At 38.5% G+C, this 20,800-nt stretch overlaps 1 protein-coding gene and 1 long non-coding RNA gene across 2 annotated transcripts; one reads left to right on the plus strand and one right to left on the minus strand.

Moving 5' to 3' along the window:
- Positions 1-65: 65 nt before the first annotated feature.
- On the minus strand, positions 66-15,791 carry LOC309843430 (mitochondrial protein C2orf69). Its single transcript, XM_082688960.1, has 2 exons — positions 15,299-15,791; positions 66-3,000 (listed from the first exon to the last, which is right to left on the minus strand). The coding sequence occupies exons 1-2, from the start codon at positions 15,644-15,646 to the stop codon at positions 2,173-2,175; spliced, it is 1,176 nt and encodes a 391-aa protein (XP_082545086.1). The 5' UTR covers positions 15,647-15,791; the 3' UTR covers positions 66-2,172.
- LOC309843436 lies at positions 6,810-15,289 on the plus strand. The gene is made up of 3 exons (XR_014300143.1): positions 6,810-8,197; positions 14,097-14,187; positions 14,873-15,289. It is a non-coding gene; the product is annotated as an uncharacterized lncRNA (long non-coding RNA).
- Positions 15,792-20,800: the final 5,009 nt, after the last annotated feature.

A 20,800-nucleotide genomic window follows, 5' to 3' on the forward strand; every position in this document is an offset into this window, starting at 1 on the left:
TAGCTTCCTTCCAAGTAACAATCTGAAGTTTTAACAAATCTGGTAACATAAAGCACATCCAAACAGACTTCTCGGATTAAATTTAATACAATTGTACATTCATGCTGTGGCGGTAACAACTTTCACATTATCTGTAGGACTTCTCAGTTGACTCTCTTGACACAAACACAAAGGCACAGTCCAAAAGGATACACTAACATTTACAATAGTTTTAAACAAATGTAGAGAAGACAAATTTGAAGTCTTAAACTATTTGAAGATGGATCAACTGGAATATATTTTCATTCAAGAAAAGACTTATACTTTCAACACTCTCACTTTGCCGCAGTGGCGGTTCCAGGTGTCCAGTGAGTTATTCTTCATATCCATTGAACAGACAAATGTAAGTAAGCAGTCACATGACAAGATAGCTAAAGAGCACAGATTTTTAAATACCTCAGATTTTTTCAGTGAACTCTTCTGCAAAAAGAAGAGTTCTACTTCTCCCATTTTAGTTAATCCTATAAAAATAAGTGCCTTTCCTGCCCTACCCCCATTAGTGCATTCGCTACCTTAGCTATTTAACATTAGATTCACGTGAATTTAACCAAGGATTATTAAACACTGAAAGAAGCCAACCAGGCATGGTACTTTAGGTTTAGGTAATAAAATGCTAGCATCAGGATTTGTCTCCTTGTTGGGAATTTTTGGTCTCAAAAGAAACAGGTATTTAAAGAAAATGAAGCAATATAAACTAACTTGTCCTTAAAAAAATTGAGAGATCTATTCTGTACTTTATAGAATAAAGGGTTGTTATTTTTAAGCATTTGGTGAGTAAGAATTCTTATAAGTCTGAATATTTGGAATGTATTATAGAGTCATTAAAATATAATTCTGGGAAGAAACCAAGAGATTAACATTTTAATTCTATATTTTATAAATTTAGGTCCTCTGGGTTATTAAGATATTAAGCTTCAGTGTCTTTTTTTTTTTTCAGTCTGAAAGCAGCAATGTTACTTCCCTGCTTAATTATTTCATGACCTGCAAAAGCTAATTATTATTAATAAAGGGTTCACCTTTTATTGTAATCACACAGCTATCAATGTTGGTTGACATTCATTAGATCTTGGTTTCTCAAAATATATTTATCTAGGTCAAGAAAAACAAGCAGAAGGAAACCTCACCCAAATTATGTAGCAGTGTTAAGCAAATTCAGTTTTTGAGCCAAAATTAAATCATTTGTGTCTTCAAACTTTCCCTGTAACTTTTCTTATAGCAATATAATTTTGCATTTTGGCCAAAGAGAGCTGCTTTCTTTTGGCAGATAAAATCATGCTTCTGGAGAAACACTGACTTAGATCTATAGAATCTGTCTCCTTTTCAATAGAGCAGTAACAAATAAAGTGTTACACATTTATTTCACCTAAGCTGATCTCTTTCAAAAGTCCAATATGATAAAAATCTGTAGGGTATTTTTACCCAATATACCTAATTACATTCAATTTAAAACAATTTTTCAAAAGAACTGGTTTTTGGCCAAGAGTCAAAAACCAAAAAGTTGTCAAAAATTAAGCCATAGTCCTCAAGTGTAATGATTTTAAAAACCAACTATACACTACTGCATGTTCTTGGAAATTTGGAAACAAATATATTTTGACTCCTAAGAAAAAAACTTGGTGGCACATTAAAGAATGACTAGGAGTTTATAAAACAGAAGAGGCAGGGGTACAGTTAATTCTACAATTATGGAAAACATCAGTGTGCCTTTGCTTTATTTGACAAGTAATGGAGTTTTGAGTGCCAAATAACTAATTACTGTTAGTGTCACCAAAATTAGTTCCAAACAGTACTCAGAAAATAAACTACTTCCCACAATAACAATTTTCATTACCTTTTCTAAGGACTATATCGTAATTTTCATTCTTTAGGATGATCCTCCTTGATCATCACAAACCATCTTTTACTTTGCAAATGAACTAATTCTAACCCATTCTGAAGTAAAAACTGTTCACATTCACAAGCAAGGAATACTATTGCACATTACACTCATTTTAGGAATGTGTGCTTCCTCCCCCCACCCCCACCCCAAAAAACTGACAGTGCATCTATGAATTATATCTCATTATCTGAATTTATAACCCTCAAAGTGCTTTTGCTCTTCCACTGAACACGTACATTAATATTCTTGCAGTCTCAAAATACTTCGTGAACCCTGAAGTGATTCTCTATGGAAGGAGCTTCCTTTGCAAAATGAATTTGGCTAGTCACCTGCATACCAAAATCTCCAAGAATCTGAACAAATTTCTTGTGCTCCTTTCCAATCCAAGATCTCATTGGATCACATACTTGGTAAGGTGTTACATGGGTATGAACAATAATCCCTGTTTGTGCAAATTCTTTCAAGACTTCTGGATAAGTAACCCAAGTATTGCTTCCTCCAGAATGACCGCCATCCAGCCAGTACATTGTTCTTATGCTTTTGATAAAAGCATCTATGTTCTTGTCTTTCTTGGCTTCTTTTAATTCAAAAAGCAATTGATTCAAAACAACACAACCTTTACTGAATCCAATCAAAGTAAAAGAAGCACCATTTAGTGATGGTGGGTAAAAACTCACGGTGGACTCATCAGATTTCTCACAGGTCCTCTCTTTTTCTCCCTGGCAACCATTAGTAGTGTGAGAAGAACTGGATCTGCAGTTAGATGCTCTGGAGTCCTTATTCAAATCTTTCACATTCTTCCTTGATAACAAATTGTTCTGACTTAAATTAAAAGCATTAACTAATAACATATAAAGGTGCTTAAAAGCTCCAAAGTCAGTATTGTGTTCTGGAGCACCAAACATATTACTTTTCACAAAATTGTCATAGCAGCTGAATTTGTGCAAATGCATTCGGGAACACTTTATCACCCAAATATAACTATTAGGGAACCGGTGGGCTAAAATGGTGGCAACATTTTCTAGACTCCAGTTTTCCCACTGATAATTCTCAGGATGACGGGTCATAATTTCATGGTAATTCTGAAAGGTAAGAAAGATGAAACAAGCATTAAATACACATTTATATAAAATTATTTCCACAGTATAGTTTCCTATTTTTATTGCAGAGGAAATTGGGATGTTATAGGACTAATGGTTAATGTACTAGAAATGGAAACTATAAATCCATCATTACTTTCTGATAATAAGACTCTAAACAAATAATTTCTTAGTTTAAACCTAAAATCCTTATAACCTGTCAAAAGAAATAAACTACTTCCAACAATAAAAGACAGGTTATAAGATACAGCTAAACAGTAGAAATTTAAAAATAAAACTTACTTTAAAAGGATTACATTTTAAAATAAATTTTATTTAGTATACATAAAATCTCCTATTCTTAACACATTAACTGAAAATAAAAATTGGGTTTTTTTTTTTGTTTTTTTTTGTTTTTTTTGAGAAGGAGAGAGAGAGAATGTAAGAGCAGAGGGGGAGAGAAGCAGGCTCCCCAATGAGCAGGAAGCCTGACGTGGGGCTTGATCCCAGAACCCTGGTTTATTAAACAGAGTTTCGACCAATCCAGAACTTTAAAATGCCATGAAGAACATGGCTTTGAACTGTGCAAATCACTTACAAGTGAGTTCTTTCCTATAAGTAATCATACTGTAAATGTATTTTCTCTTGTGATTTTCTTAATAACATTTTTTTAAGATTTTATTTTTAAACAATCTTTGCACCCGGGGTGGAGTTTGAACCCACAACCCTGAGATCAAGAGTCCCATGCTCCACCAAACTAAGCCAGCCAGGTGCCTGTATAATAGTATTTTAAGAAAAATGTTACTTTAAGAATAAAGCATATGATGCATAGAACATACAAAAGATATGTTAATTGACTGTTTACATTATCAGAAAGGCTTACAGTAAACAACAGGCCATCAGGTGGTTAAGATTTGGGGGAATCAAAGTTACATGTAGATTTTCATCTGTGTGGGAGTTAGTGTCCCCAAACCCTAAATTGTTCAAGGGTCAAAAGTGTGCAAAACTGCAATGAACATTCTAGAAAAATCTTTTTATACATCTATGATTACATCAATAAAAATAAATTATTGGATATGGGGCACCTGGGTGGCTCAGTCAGTTAAGTTGGGTGCCAGTAATCATCTCAGGGTCATGAGATCAAGCCGTGCATGGGCTCTATGGTGGGTGGGCAGCCTGCCTGAGATTCTCTCCCTCTGGCTCTTCCCCAGCTATCTCTCTGTAAATAAATGACATCTTTTAAAAATAAATAAATAAAAATAAATTCCTGGAAATGGAAAAACTGGGTCAAAGAATACTCATAATTTAAGATTAGTTATACAGACTACAATGCTGTCTTCCAGAGAGGTTACGTATAATTCTTAGCTCTTCATTCAATTTCTTATGCAAAGGATAGCTTATTCTAATTTGGACTTACTGAAGATTTGAATTACATTGTAATTTGTTTATATATTTATTAGCCACCTGGGTTTCTATTTGTGTCTGTTCATAACTTTGGACCTTTTTTATTTGGATCTTGTTTATTTAGGAGCATTCTATATATATTAGTAACTTTTTGTATAGGTTCTAGGAAATGCATATAAATTTTTTTCCTTTCTATTTATATTCACAGCAGCTATTTTTAAAAGGGGGAAAATCTTTCAAATTTATTCTATGAGATTTACTGGATACCTACTGATTGGGTATGGATCAGAACAGACTACATCCCTGCCCCCGCAGAGCTTACATTCTAGTACAGAGATACAAAGTAAACATTCTAGCTTACATTCTAGTACAGAGATACAAAGTAAACATTCTAGCTTACATTCTAGTACAGAGATACAAAGTAAACATTCTAGCTTACATTCTAGTACAGAGATACAAAGTAAACAGAGCAACTCTGTCCAACAGAAATATAACATGGTCCACATAAAATTTTCTAGTAGCTACATTTTACAAAGTAAGAAGTTAACAGGTGAAACTACTTTGAATAATGTTATTGAGCCCAATATATCAAAATATTATAATTTAAACATGTAACCAATGTAAAGAAACCAATGAGAGATTATCATATTTCTTTTTCTAAGTCTTTGAAATCCTCTGTGTATTTACACTTAAAGGACATCTCAATTTGAATGGTAAATTTTCATTGGAACTACTGGATCTGAATTTAGATTTCATAAAATTTACAGCTGAAAAAGTAGATTCACATATTCAAGTTGTTCAAATATACTTAAAAGTTTTTTAGGAACTGAACTACCAGTTTTTAGACTTAAATTTAAAGTTAAATATAATTAAAAACTGAACTCCTTGATTAGACTAACATTTCAAGTGATCGATAGCCACAAGTCGCTAACAGGCAGCATAAAATATTAAGATGGTGGCTAATGCAATGGAGACATTTTAACAATGCTTATTCTTCAATCCATGAGCATGGAATGCTTTTCCATCTTTTTGTGTCTTCTTCAATTTCTTTCACGAATGTTCTGTAGTTCCTTGAGTACAGATCTTTTACCTGTTTGGTTAGGTTTATTACCGGGTATCTTATGGTTCTTGGTGCTATAGTAAATGGAATTGATTCTCTAATTTCCCTTTCTATATTTTCACAGTTAGTGTAAAAGAAAGCAACTGATTTCTATACACTGATTTTATATTCTGCCACATTACTGAATTGCTATATGAGTTCCAGTAATTTGGGGGTGGAGTCTTTTGGGTTTTCCATATAAAGTATCATGTCATCTGCTAAGAGAGAGTTTGTTAAAATGTCTATATTGCCTAGAGCAATCTATACTTTCAATGCCACCCCTGTCAAAATTCCACCGGCATTTTTCTAAGAGCTGGAACAAACAATCCTAAAATTTGTATAGAACCAGATGAGACCCCGAATTGCTAAGGAAATGTTGAAAAAGAAAAACAAAACTGGGGGCATCACATTGCCTGATTTCAAGCTTTACTACAAAGCTGTGATCACCAAGACAGCCAGTAGAACAGAGTAGAGAGCCCAGATACGGACCCTCAACTCTATGGTCAATTAATCTTCAACAAAGCAGGAAAAAATATACAGTGGAAAAAAGACAGTCTCTTCAATAAGTGGTGCTGGGAAAACTGGACAACTAGGAGAATGAAACTCGACCCATTCTCTTACACCATACACAAAGATAAACTTGAAATGGATAAAAGACCTCAACATGAGGCATGAATCAATCAAAGTCCTAGAGGAGAACATAGGCAGTAACCTCTTCCACATCAGCCACAGCAACTTCTTTCAAGACATGTCTCCAAAGGCAAAGGAAACAAAAGAGAAAATGAACTTTTGGGACTTCATCAAGACCAAAAGCTTCTGCATAGCAAAGGAAACAGTCAACGAGGAAGCAACCCACGGAATGGGAGCAGATATTGGCAAATAACACTACAGACAAAGGGCTGATATCCAAGATCTATAAAGAACTCCTCAGACTCAATACACACAAGATATAATCACGTCAAAAAATGGGCAGAAGACAATGAACAGACACTTCTCCAAAAAAGACATACAAATGGCTAACCGACACATGAAAAAATGTTCATCATCATTAGCAATCAGGGAGATTCAAATCAAAACCACATCGAGGGCACCTGGGTGGCTCAGTGGGTTAAGCCTCTGCCTTCAGTCAGGTCATGGTCTCAGGGTTCTGGGATCGAGGCCTGCATCGGGCTCTCTGCTCAGCCGGGAGCCTGCTTACCCACCCCCCACCCCTCAACCTGCCTCTCTGCCTACTTGTGATCTCTCTGTCAAATAAATAAAATCTTTAAAAAAAAAAAATTGAGATACCACCTCACACCAGTTAGAATAGCCAAAATTAACAAGACAGTAAACAACACGTGTTGGAGAAGATGTAGAGAAAGGGGAACCTTCTTACACTGTTGGTGGGAATGCAAGTTGGTGCAGCCACTTTGGAAAACAGTGTGGAGATTCCTTAAGAAATTAAAAATAGAGCTACCCTATGACCCTGCAATTGCACTACTGGGTATTTACCCCAAAGATACAGATGTAGTGAAAGGAAGGGCCATCTGTACCCCAATTTTCATTAGCAGCAATGGCCACAGTCACCAAACTGTGGAAAGAGCCAAGATGCTCTTCAATAGACAAATAGATAAGGAAGATGTGGTCCATATATACAATGGAGTATTATGCTTCCATCAGAAAGGATGAATACTCAACTTTTGTATCAACATGGATGGGACTGGAGGAGGTTATGCTGAGTGAAATAAGTCAGAGAGTCAATTATCATATGGTTTCACTTACTTGTGGAGCATAAGGAATAACCTGGAATAACCTCGAGGACATGGGGAGATGGAGGAGAAGTGAGTTAGGGGAAATCAGAGGGGGAGAAAAACCATGAGAGACTGTGGACTCTGAGAAACAAACTGAGGGTTTTGTGGTAGGGGAAGTGTGAGCCTGGTGGTGGGTATTAAGGAGGGCCCGTATTGCATGGAGCAACAGATGTGGTGCATAAACAATGAATCTTGGAACACTGAAAAAAAATAAAATAAAAGTAAATAAATGAATGCAATGGAGTATAATTTTTTTTTTTTAAGCAGGGCAAAAGAGATACAAGGTTTTAGAAAGGACAAGATTATATGAAACCCAGGGTGGTCTCCAATAATACCATAGTTGAGAAGTACCTGAAGGAACCAAGCAGGTCAGTCATGCTATTTCAGGCATAAGGAACCATAAGGCCCTGAAGCAGAAGCATGTCTGGGACAGCCAAGATACAGCAGTGAGACTGGAGTAGCTCCTGTAGTAGGAACAAAAAGAAAGTGGGGGCACCCGGGTGGCTCAGTCTGTTAGGCATCCCTGCAGCTCAGGTCATGGAGCCTGGGCATCAGGCTCTCTGCTCAGCGGGGAGCTTGTTTTTCCCACTCCCTCTGCCTGCCCCCATTGCTTGGCCTGTGCACTCTTTCTCTCTCTGTATGTCAAATAAAGAAAATCTTAAAAATAAATAATAATAATAATCGCCAAGGCCAGAGAGATTGTTGGGGAGAGGGGGAGGTGTGAGGACTTTGGCCTTTGCTCAGAGCACAGGGCTGATGTAATTTGGTTTGAAAGATTACTCTTGCTTCTATGTTGAAGGGTCAGGAGCTGAAACAGAAGACCAGTAGAAGGTTCCTGAAGTATAATCCTGACGAGAAAAGGTGGCTTGAACAAGAGTGGTAGTAGAAATTCAAGTGGTAAGAAGTGGTCAGACTCTGATTATATTTTGAAAGTAGAGTCAACAGCATTTGCTGATTGACTGGATATAGGGTATGAGAGAAAGAGAAACAGAGTTGTGATTTTCCTTTATTTCTAACAGCCATATACTATCTCTGTTGAACAATTTTACATGTACTTCTCTTTTGACCTAGTGATTCCACTTCTAGGAATTTATCTCAGTGATATACTTGCATATATGCATAAATAAATAAGCGTGTATAAGGTTATTTCTGTTTCAGAAGAATGAATCAAGTCTATGAGTACTCATATGCATTATAAAATAAGGGCTAAAAAAACCCTTGTAAGCTATGTGTTTTTTAAAAAAAAAGAAAAAAAAAGTTTGCAGGGCACCGAGGTGGATCAATCAGTTGAGGGTCCGTGTCTTGATTCCGCTCAGGTCACGATTTCAGGTCCTGAGATCAGCTCCAAGTCAGACTCCACCTTTTCTGTACTACGTCCCCTGAGTGCGCATGCGTGTACATGCAAGCTTGCGCGTGCACTCTCACTCTCTCAAATAAAGAAATAAATCTTAAAAAAAAAAAAAAAGTGTGCATCAGCACAGAATGTCTGTGGAAGAACACATAAATCAGCAACAGCGGTAGCGTTGGGAAAGAGAAATGGGAGACCGGAGAGACCGGAATGAAAAGGTTATACTTTTCAACGTATAACCTTAAATAAACTTGATTGTTAATAATACACATATTTTTCTATTAAAAATCTTAAAACTAATGAAAGTAATACTAACTACAGAAATTTAGTTTATATACAAAGGTATAAGGAAGACAGAAAAGCCATCCATAGAACCACCAATTAGAAATAATCATTATTAAAATGAGTCTAGCATTCCAGTTTTCTTCAGTATACATACACATTTGTAAATATGTATTTAAGACAGCATTCTTACTTCTCCCTAGTAATATATTACAGGCTTGGTTCCAAATCAATAAATACAGATATGCATAATTTTTAGACTTCCCATCAAAAAGATTAATTTCAATTTCCATTCTCACTGGAAGTATAAAAGAATTTATACTTTTATAAAAAGTATTACCCACATTACCCACACTAGCTATTAGCATTAATTTTTTAAAAACCTTCACTACTGTGATAAAATACTTTACTTTTGATTTAATTTGCATGTTTTGATTCCTAAGCTGGTTGTTTATTGACAATTTTCTTTTTTTTTCTTTTGTTAAACCTCTGTTCATGTCCTTTAAAATTTTCCCAGTTGGATGTTCAAGTCCTTCTTAACAGTTCATAATCTCATTAATATTAACAGTTTGTCATATATATTTAAAAAATACTTACTCCCAGAAGGCTATCATTTAACTTTTTATGGATTCTGCTACTGCCCTTTGCACATTCATATTTGTGATATAAAATTAAAACAGGAACTTAGATCTCAAAGCGCTCATCTAAATCCTTCGTATAGCTAAGGAAACTGAGGTGCTAGAAACTAAATAGTATTTCTATTATAGTTATTTATATTTCTATTATAGTTATTTAGTTAATGAGCCAAAATGAACTCAAGAGTCTACAATTCTCAGCTTAGCCTCTACCACATAGGAGGTAATCTAAAAACTTGATCTTTTCTTTGATTAGTTCCAGGTTACATGATCAGAATGGAAAAATGTTTAATTTATACTAAGGAACTGTGTGCACTGAAATATAAAAATAGTCACTGATGCCAGATCAAAACCCAGATCCCAAAACAGTGGATAAATACTCCCATATTCTAATAAGAAACACAGGACATCCCCTAGGACTCGCTAACAGCTGGCCAAAACTGTTTCTGGAACTCTGGCTATTACCCAGGGCCACTCTAGAGAAGAGGGTAAGGCGATAGAAAGAGAGTATTTCCATTTGAGAATTTTCATCCCAGTTGGGAATGTAATGTAGTGTGCGAAATGCTTGGCAGGGGGGGGGTGGGGGGGGGGAGTATGATGCTTCTCATCACCAGTGAAGCAAGTGGCAAAAGAATCTCTTGGAGAGCTTAAGGTGCTCATTTCACAGGAAGATGCTTACTGACCTGCAAAAACTTACAGGCCCACCCCATACTGCTTCTAAAGTAAGGGTATAAAAGATTCTTAGCAAAACTTGATGTGCATGTGTCTCCAACGGTTTGGAAACATTTGTGATTAAGTTTCAAGCTAGGCGTTATAGTCTTATAGCAGAGCAAGGATAACTATATTGGATATGAGCTGTACTTCCATCGAAAAAAGGAGGGAGGGGGAGCCTCTGCTGAGCATAAAGTAGACATCCCAAGTAGGCAAGCTAGAAGGACTAAAACAGGATCCAGCCTAAGAAGGCTGCCTGATATGAGCACAGAAAGCCCCAGGGCACAAGATCAAGTGTGAAATAATAGAATACATATATTTTTATCTGCTCCTGTTCCTGGCAGAGAGCTCCTAAAACCCTTGGAATTTCCTGGGTGACAGGAACAACTTTCTTCTAATGAAATAACTCTTGGTGGGCTCCTGGATGGGAACTGGTCAACCAGAGAGACCAAGACATGATTAGAAGTTTGAAACTTTCTGTCCCACTCTCCATTCCCCAAAGAGGGGCTGGAAATGGATGTTAATGATTGGCAGTGACTATGCAATGAGGCCTCCATTAAAAATCCCCAAAGTATGGGTTCTACTAACTTCTAGGTTGGTGAACACACAGAGGTGCTAGGAGAGTGGTGTGCGAAGAGCAAGCTTTGGAAGGTCCACACCCCTTCCCACATACCGTATGTATCTCTTCCATCTACGTGTTCATCTGTATTCGTTATCACATCTTTTCATAGTGAGTAAAACAGCAAGCACACCGTTCCCTAAGTTCTATGAGTGACTCTTGCAGATTAACTAAACCCAAGGAGGGTATCATGGCCATCCCAATTTATAACCAGTCAGCAGCAGCACAGGTGACAACCTGGGACTTGCAAATGGCATCTGAAATGGGGGACAGTCTTATGGGACTGAGCCCTTAACTTATGAACTGTGACAATAACCGCGGGTAGATACTGTAAGATTAAGTACTAGGATACCCAGCTGGAGTCACAGAGCATCACCTGGTATGGGGGAAAACCCACATATTAAGTTTCAGGAGTGTTTGAGTGTGGCAGTAGTGTGAGTAGTAAAGGCATGACACAGGAGAAAAAAGAGTCCAGGACATACACTTAGGGCACAATCATCTATATATCCTAGCCTTTAGGAAAACAAAAAATTTTTAAAGGTAAAACTGGAAAATGACTCAAATGTTCACCAAGTGCTAAATGAGTAAACAAATTGTATATCCATACATAGAAAACTACCTAGCAATAAAAAGGAACATACCATTGATACAGGCAAGAGTAAGAATGAATTTCAAAGCATTATATTCTAGGGAAAGAAGCCGGACACAAGACCACATACTATGATTCCAAATTCATGAAAATCTGGAAAAGGTAAAACAATAGTGAAAAAAAGGTCACTGGTTGCCTGGGGCTGAGAAGAGAGACAAAAGTGGGGCATGAGGGTCCCTTTTAGGGTGATGGAGATGTTTTAAGACTGTGGCATTGGTTACATAATTATAACATCTGTCAAAATTCATCAAAGTGTAAGCTTATACTTTAAAAAAGAGAGATAAGTCTAATTTTATATCCTGAGGCTTTTAAAAGCAAGATAACTCAAGAAAATTGGAAAGCGCCTATTTAAAAAAATCCTGACTCCCCCCTCCAAAATCATTACTGATGGATTAAAAAAATCAAAGTACCTTAAGAAATATGAATTACTATGTTCTCAGCTTGCCTATTAACTCAAATGAAAAAGCCTAATAAGTACAGAATAAAAAAGGACACATAACAAGAAAAAAATGATTGCAAAAGGAACATCAAGAAAGCAATGGTAAGGGGCGCCTGGGTGGCTCAGTGGGTTAAAGCCTCGGCCTTTGGCTCAGGTCGTGATCCCAGAGTCCTGGGATCGAGCCCCAAGCCCCACATCGGGCTCTCTCTGCTCAGCGGGAAGCCTGCTTCCCCACTCTCTCTCTGCCTGTCTCTCTGCCTACTTGTCATCTCTGTCTGCCAAATAAATAAATAAAATCTTAAAAAAAAAAAAAAAAAGAAAGCAATGGTAATTAAAATTTAAAAGTACAGACAACTAGATCTGATACCAAATAATAAATTGGTGTTAACATGAGGTAAATTTTCTAATGGTACCTTACAAAGTTCTATTGGCCCAATTCTGTTCAGTATTTCTCCAAATAAGAATAAAGATACACAAAGTATGCTTATTTACTCTATATATGATATAACCAGAACAATGGTTCTATAAAAGATTCGATACACTGATAAGACGAGCTGTATTTAACAGTAAATTCCACAAGGATGAACATGAAGATGATAAGAATCAAGTACGAAGATACAGATGAGGAAATCTGAGCCCAAAGCATTTCATATAATAGCCAAGATTGATCAAGCACTTTGAGCACTGCTCAAAGCAACTTACATATATTCATTCATTCATTCAACAAGTTACATACTGAACACCTACTACATGCCATTCAGTGGCATGTATCTATTCACATAGATATATTAGTGAAAAAAACAGACATAAAGCTTATACTGTAGTGCTGGAAGACAGACAAAAACCAAAATGAATAATACAGTAAATGAAATGGGTAAAAATAAAAGAGAAAATCTAATAGGGATCTTGTGGATACATCTGATTACTAAATAGGGTGGTCAGAAAAGGCCTCACTGTGAAGGCAACTTTTGAACAGACTCAAACAGATGAGGTAATGAATCCTATAGATATCTGCAGGAAGATTTTCGGAGCAGTATGTGCAAAGCTTCTGAGGTAAAGTGTATCTACCATGAAAAGTATGAATACTGCTGCTAGGGCAGAGTAGAACAGAAAATGGAGACAGTCAGAAAAGCAACAGAGTGGAAAAAGGTGACGACAGTGAAGAGCCCTTCAAAACATCAAGATTCTCTGGATTTTACTCTGAGTGATTTGGGAAGCTACTGCAGAGTTTTGAGCAGCGGTGTAGCATGATTGGACTTACTTTTAAACGGACTCATCTGATCACTTCCAGAAAGATCTAGAAGGGGAAGCAACTTTGTTGATGGAGGTATGAGTGTGAAAGAGAGGTTGCTAACAGATAATTCAAGATTTCTAACTTCAGCAACTAAAAAAGAATTTCCATTAACTGAGATGAGGAAGACAGAAGGAAGAACAGATTTAAAAGCAAGGATCCAGAGATTTTAGTTTTGAGATATCTATTAATTATCCAAAAGGAAATACTGTGCATGCCTTAGGTTAAGCCTAAGGTTCCAGAAATCTACATAGGCTAGATACACAAATGCTGAAGGTCATCAGAGTACAGGAAGAATATAAAACTACAAGACTCAAAGAGATCACTAAGGGAGTAAAGGCAGAAGAGAAAAGTCCACAAACTGAGCACTAGGGTCGCCCAATAAAAAAGGTGATCAGAAAGATGAGAAGGAACTGTCACTCATCAGGTGTTCACATATTTAGTCCTCATTGATATTCTATAAATTATTATTCCTATTTTATAGTTGAGGTAGCCGCAATTGGCTGGAGAATTCATAGCTAAAAAGTGCAGAATCAGGGTTCAATCCTAGGCAATCTGGCCAAAGCCTTCTGATGCATTATCTTTAAAGGACCTGGGTTTTTAAAGCACTTCATACTCTGCATAAAACACTATATCACTGTCCAAAAAGCTAATGGAATCTCAGGCTACATAAGGAAATGGATGATGTCAAAACAAAAGGAGATATGACTCTAAGTATATTTAGACTTTTTAGACCTGCATTGTATTCGGGTTGTCACACTTTATAAACATTTAGTAGGTGCTCAATAAAGGTTAGTTACCATTACTATCATCACCATCATCATCATTACAGATGCACACCCGAGCTGTACCTCAGATCTCTGCAAGTGGCCATGAGTAATATCATCCTGTTTTCCCACACTGAGCAACCCAGCATTAACTGAGTAAGTACCTTCTCTTAAATCCAAATACTAGTTTTTACATAGTTGTTATCAGCCATCAACCCAGTTAGTTATTCTAAGAACAAGAGAAAAAAACTACATATATCTTAATCATCTTTGGACACATGGCACAAAGTTTGTAACTGTATCATTTTCAAGCAACAATTTCAAAAACAATAAACTAATACTGTTTCACAGTAGAAGAAACACATCTAGCCACATTTGATCTTTCCTTGTCCACACCAGCACTACTCAACAACTTTCCGTGATGATGGAAATGTTCTGTGAAAATGCTCTGTATCTGCGCTGTCCATTAGGGCACACACAGACCTCAGGTGCTCCTAAGCACTTGAAATGCTGCTAGTACAACTGAGGAATTGGATTTATTAATTTAATTTAAATAGCCACATATAACTAATGGCTACCATATAAGGCAACAGGGTTCTGGATTAAGATCTACATTAAGACCCAGCTTTGCAGGGCAATACATCCACGAATATTTGAAGATATAAAATTAATAATAAAGATAAAATCACGTACAAAAGTACAGAGTTTAGGTGAGCACAAAACACTGACACGCTTAGCAATTAATGACCCTTTTCTTCCACCCACCCCCTCTGCCTTTTCTAGGGTTACTGAAAGTGTCATATCCTTGTAAAAAAAAAAAAAAAAAAAATTTTTTTTTAAGTCACTGCCAGCGTTTTCGGAACACTGCGCGCTAATCCGAGAGCCATCCCGTCTCCTAATACACATGCACGCGCGCGCACCTCGGAGAAACCAAGTTAGAGCACGAACACACGGATGTGCCTGCCTCATTTGTTCGGTCTCAAAATCACCCCCATCCCCGCCCAAGCCCGGACGAACAGAAGGCTCTTCCGAGGTCGGTCGTAACCCTCCAAGGACACCTGCCCTCCCGGGCTCCAAAAGCAGGGGGTCAGGGGCGTGGCAGGGGCGGGTTTGGATTTCGTGGAGTAACTCAAGAGCCACGCTGGGAGCGCATGTGTGGGTGTGTTCAGGGGAGGCGAGGAACCCGGCACCAGTGCAAGGGAGACACTGAGGGAATTCGCATATGCACACGGGGAGGGAACAGGTGTCCAGGCAGGCCCCAGGTTACCTGCACATCCCCGGGGAAATAGAGAACGTGATGCTGGCGCGCTGGCTGCGGCTCCTCCTTCGCTCGCTCCCCAGACAGGGCGCGCCGTTCCGGTCCCTCCCCCGCCGTCTCCGCCGCCAGCAGGAGCAGCTCGTTGCTGCGCTGCGGGTCAGCCCCCGGCACCGCGGCCAGCTGCAGGCACTGCGGCCGGCGCCCCTCCGCCGAGGAGGAGCACCGCGCGCCGCCGCCGCCGCCGCCGCCCAGGTTCATGGTGTCGGCCTGCGAGCGGGACGCGGCGATTCCGAGGCTGAGCTGCGGCAGGAGGAGCAGCAGCGGCGGCGGCGACCGCAGGAGCCTGAACTCCCACATGGGTCGCTGCCGCGAGAGCGGTTCGGGGGTGAGGGGAGGTCCCGAAGGAGGGACTTGGGCAGGCCGCCCAACGGTCCGCGGGAGCGGCCAGGGCGGGACGCGGCGCCGGGGCGACGACGGCGTCAGAGGCCGGCGTCCGCGCGCAGCGTGCGTAAGGGCGGGCGGGGGTGTACGAGAAATTGGACTCGGCTCCCCGGGCCGGAGGCGGGGGGCGTGGCCCCAGGAAGGACGTTTGTGATTGGTGGGTTCCCTGCGCGGGAAGTTCGAGCGGAAGTCGGGCGCGGAGCTGGAGGAGAGCCGAGAAAGGGGGAATGCACTGGGGACTCCGGGCGGAGGGCGGCAGTGGTAGCGTGAGCACCGCCGCAGGAGCGGCCCGGAGGCCGTCGTCCAAGGACTGGGTAGAGTTTTGAGTCCACTGTGCTCCCGTTTCTGTAGGCTCACCTTTCTGGTGAGACTTTTTATAGTTCTTTGAGCCCTAAATGAAGGGAATCTTCCTTGTCTCACAAGCTCGAGTTTTCTTTGTGGATACAGAGGATTTCTAGGTTCATGGGGATTTGCTGTTAGAAACGAAATCCAATGCACCTTTGATTGGTAGTGGGGAACAGGGCCCATGACCTGGGACAGGAAAAATGGGGCAGGTCACTACCTGTTACACATTTGTTGTCCCTGGTGTTTGCAACCAATGGGATCGGCTGCTTTAGAGTGTTCAGACTCCGGTGTGGTGGCCCCTTGTGGAGCAGTAAGTTTTGGCCAAATGTATGCTCAAGACGGGGCTGGGGGGTGGGAAATGGTTCCGTATTCTAAATCTCAAACTGTTGGTGAGGCAAGGCACTATAAGGTGCTTTATAGGACACAGTATTAGTGATTTTCAACTTTTAGTATTTCTGAGCCCGCTCATGGGTTCTCAGGGAAAGCATACATTAACAACTACCAGAGTCTGCAAAAATCTCAAAGCATGGGGTCTACTTCTGCCCTGAGCACATATTGTCCATCTGCTTTGTTTATAAATAACCTAAAAAGGAAGTTATACATAAAGAAAAGAGTTAACAAACAAATAAACAAAAACCAAAACACCTTCCCTGGTTCCTGTAAGATTAAGGTCATGAAGCCCTCCATCTACTAAACTTAAGATAAAGTCTGTTTCTTTCTGGAATGTCTTTTATCTAATGATTTGTAATTTTTTATGCAAACAATGTATATAATCCTTCACTAAATGTTCCTTCCCTGGAGCACTGTCTTCTTTATGAAGATTGTGCATCTGGGCAACTGTCCTAAATTGAGAAGGAATAAAACTCTTTCTTTGAGAAATTATAAAAGATTACTCATTTTGTGTTGACAAGCTGAGCACTTCGTATTATTAACTGTTGTGAGTCTACATATGTATGTGTTTAAGCACACACATTGTTTACTTCATTTCACATATCAAATAGTCACAAATAAGCTTGGACATTAGGTGGCTCAGTTGGTTGAGCATCTGACTAGCTCAGGTCATGATCTGGGGTCCTAGAATCTAGCCCCGTGTCGAGTCCTGTGTTCATCCAGAAGTCTGCTTGTCCTTCTCCCTCTTCCAGTGCCACTTGTGCTTCTCTCTCTCTCTCTCTCTCAAAAATAGATAATCTTAAAGAAAAAAACAAATAGTCTGGAAATATGAACACAAATGATAAAATATAATTTTCCTATTTATTTTTAATGAATTCATAGAGGTCTAATATACTAACCTGTGGTCCAAATTATTGGGTTCCATCTGACATCATAATAGTGTAATGAATCAGAAACTGATTATTATTATTAAGTAGATCTGCTTTTTAACAATTACTGGCTAAAAAGAAACTGAGGCCAATTATATAACCATATTTAGGAAATAAGCCTTCACTCTGTTTTGTGAATCATATACATATTGTTACATTCTCTTGTTAGGTAGAGGATTACTGAAATGTAATCCAAAAACCCAGCCATATATACATGTATTTCAAATGCAGCTTTTGATTGTTGTAGTCTTATTTTTGGGTTGACCTGTTAATGGAATTTGTCACTATTGAAGAGGATGGGAGTTCTCGTGCTTTAGAAAGAAGATTAATTGTAGTAAATGTTAAATACTGCAAAGTTGTCCCAGTCATTCTAAGATAATTAAGGTCTTTAAGAAATACAAATAAAGATTTAAAGGTCAGAGAAGAAACAGACTGAAATAAGTGCAAGTTGGGTTTTTTTTCCCCTATAGTCAAGTAGCCACTTCCAGAGAAAATAACAGCTCTTAATTCATCAGTTGAGGTATGTATATCATTTATATTAAGTCATTGACATTGTAATTGCTTTTCATAGGTCCCATTGATGTGTCTGTAACATCTGTTTCCTTTCTCCATCCCCTCTTCCTTTTTCCAGAAAGACCAATATTGTAAATCACTACTTTTATAACAACAATAGGCACAGATTGCCCAGGGCTTTTCCCTTTTATTCTCTCTCTGAGATGGGCTTTTCTTCCCTGAAAGGTCTTCCATATACAAAGTTAGTGTAACCCCTGGTTTGAGTTTCCCCCTCCTTTTCATCAGATAGAGAACTCCACAGGAATTTTAATATGCTTATACGGCCCAAAAGGCCACAGCTTATCTCTGGACTCTAGACAATTGTCAAAGGATCCTTTCAGAACTTTTGTTTTACTGTTCAGTATAATAAATAGAAAAAGTTGCAAAACTGGAAGGAATCTGAGAGAGTGTGATTAATATACATTGGAAAGGATGGCATTAAAAGGTCATGAATCCCAGTATCTACAGAAGCTAAGCCTGTATCATAAATAGTAAAATTGGCCGTGTGTAATACAGTAGGGAGTGGTAAAGACTGCAGCAAATTCGAGGACATGTCATATTTGAAGGAGATACCCACTATTCACTGCCATTTAGTGGTAAAGTGCAGACCACATTTTGCCAAACTCAATTTTTTTTCACAAACTCAAAATTTTAAAGGGAAATCAGATACGTAAATTTTAAAAATTTTTTAATGGTTTTATTTATTTATTTGACAGAGATCACAAGTAGGCAGAGAGGCAGACATACAGAGAAAGAGGAGGAAGCAGGCTCCCTGCTGAGCAGAGAGCCCCCATGTGGGGCTTGATCCCAGGACCCTGGGATCATGACCCAAGCCAAAGGCAGAGGCTTAACCCTCTGAGCCACCCAGGCACCCCAGATATGTAGATTTTTATGTGTCATTTCCTAATTTATAAATCTTAACAACTAATTAAATTTGTGTTTAAGATGTTTTATCAAATTAAATGCAGGCATAGACTGGCCTATGTGTTACACATGGGCAATTTGTGATATAATGAATGGATACAGAAAGGCAGAGAATGGGGAAAAAAGAATGGGGTTCCTGTGGGAGACTGAATGGGATAGGAATGAAGAAAGAAATATTTTTAAAGTTTTTTCTTGGAATTTGAATCAGATCCCATTTGATATTCTTTGAGAGATTCCAAAAATGTTTGAATTCTTTTCAATTTTTCTTGGCTTTGGACAGGTATATTGTGTGTTTTCATAAACCTCTCTACCAAAATTGGATACTGAAAGGACCAGGCTTCAGATGAGGTATGCAATTATCATATAATTTTGCCCCCAAAATGCCTAATAAAACAAGATTAGAAGAAAAAATCATGTGGATTTGAAAGCTTGTTTTTTGGCTAGTTTCACTAGCCAAGTGACACTCTACACTGCTCTGGTAGCATATGATTTAAATACATGTTTCAGCAAAATCCATAATCCAAATCAACCTAATAAAGGACATCTATGAAGAGCCCACAGCTAACATTAGTAGTGGTAAAAGACTGAATCTTTGCTCCCTAAAAACAGGAACAAGATAAAGATGTCTGTTCCTACCACTACCAATCAACACTGCACTAGTGGTTCTAGCCAGGGCAGTTAGGCAAGAAAAAAAAATTCCAGATTGGGAAGGAAGGAGTAAAACCATGCAGATGACATGATCTTGTATATAGAAAATCCTAAGGAATCCACTAAAAACTATTAGAAATAATAAACAAGTTCAACGGAATCCACTAAAAACTATTAGAAATAATAAACAAGTTCAAAGGTTGTAGGATACAAGATCAATATATAACAATCAGTTGTACTTCTACACTAGCAATGACCAATCTAAAAGTGACAGTAAGAAAATTCCATTTATAATAGCATCAAAAAGAATAAATACTTAGGAATAAATTTAATGAAAAAGATGAAGAACTTGTATACTGAGAGCTACAAAACTTTGTTGAAAGAAATTAAAGAAGACCTAAATAAATGGAAAGATATCTCATGTTTGTGGATGAGGCAATATTGTCCAGTTTGACAGTTTTTCAAAATCTTAAACATAGATTTGCCGTGTGGCCCAGAAATTTCACGCCTAGGTATATACCCAAGAGAAATGAAAATATATCCACATAGCAACTTGTTTACACATGTTTGTAGTAGCAGAACTACATAGCGTAACTATGTAGCAGCAAAACAGCCAAAAAGTGGAAACACCAAAATTTCCATTAACGTTTTATATCCGTTTATCCATACAATGTAGTATAGCCATACAATGAAATAAAAAGGAATAAAGTGCTGATACATGCAACAACATCAATGAACCTTCAAAGTATTATGCTGAGTGGCAAATGTTAGTTACAAAAGACCTATAAATCCACTTATATGAGGTGTCTGGAAATAGCACATCTATAGCACAGAAGTAGATTAGTGGTTGCATAGAACTGGGGAGGAGGGAGACTAGTTAAAACCTATTTACCAGGGGCACCTGGGTGACTCAGGCATCGTTTGCCTGACAGCTCAGGTCCCTGCTCTGCAGGAAGCCTGCTTCTCTCTCTCCCACTCCCCCTGCTTATGTCCCCTCTCTCACTGTTTCTGTCTCTGTCAAATAAATAAATAAAATCTTAAATAAATAAAAAATAAATAACATCTTAAAAAAAAACTATTCACTAAATCTAGCCCACAATTAGGGGAAAGAGCATTAGTCTTCTTTTTTTTTTTTTTTTAAGATTTTATTTGTTTATTTGACAGAGAGAGAGCACAAGTAGGCTGAGAGGCAGGCAGAGACAGAGGGGGAAGCAGGCTCCCTGCCTAGCAGACAGCCCGATGCTGGGCTCAATCCCAGGACCCTGGGATCATGATCTGAGCC

Source organism: Mustela nivalis (assembly GCF_964662115.1).
Source record: "Mustela nivalis genome assembly, chromosome: 11".
Lineage (NCBI taxonomy): Eukaryota > Metazoa > Chordata > Mammalia > Carnivora > Mustelidae > Mustela > Mustela nivalis.

Excerpts from the sequence above, each read along its gene's own strand:
- LOC309843430 (XM_082688960.1), bottom strand. The coding sequence starts at position 15,646 with ATGTGGGAGTTCAGGCTCCTGCGGTCGCCGCCGCCGCTGCTGCTCCTC. Across the intron at positions 3,001-15,298 it reads ATTTCCCCGGGGATGTGCAG|AATTACCATGAAATTATGAC; the intron begins GTAACCTGGGGC and ends CTTACCTTTCAG.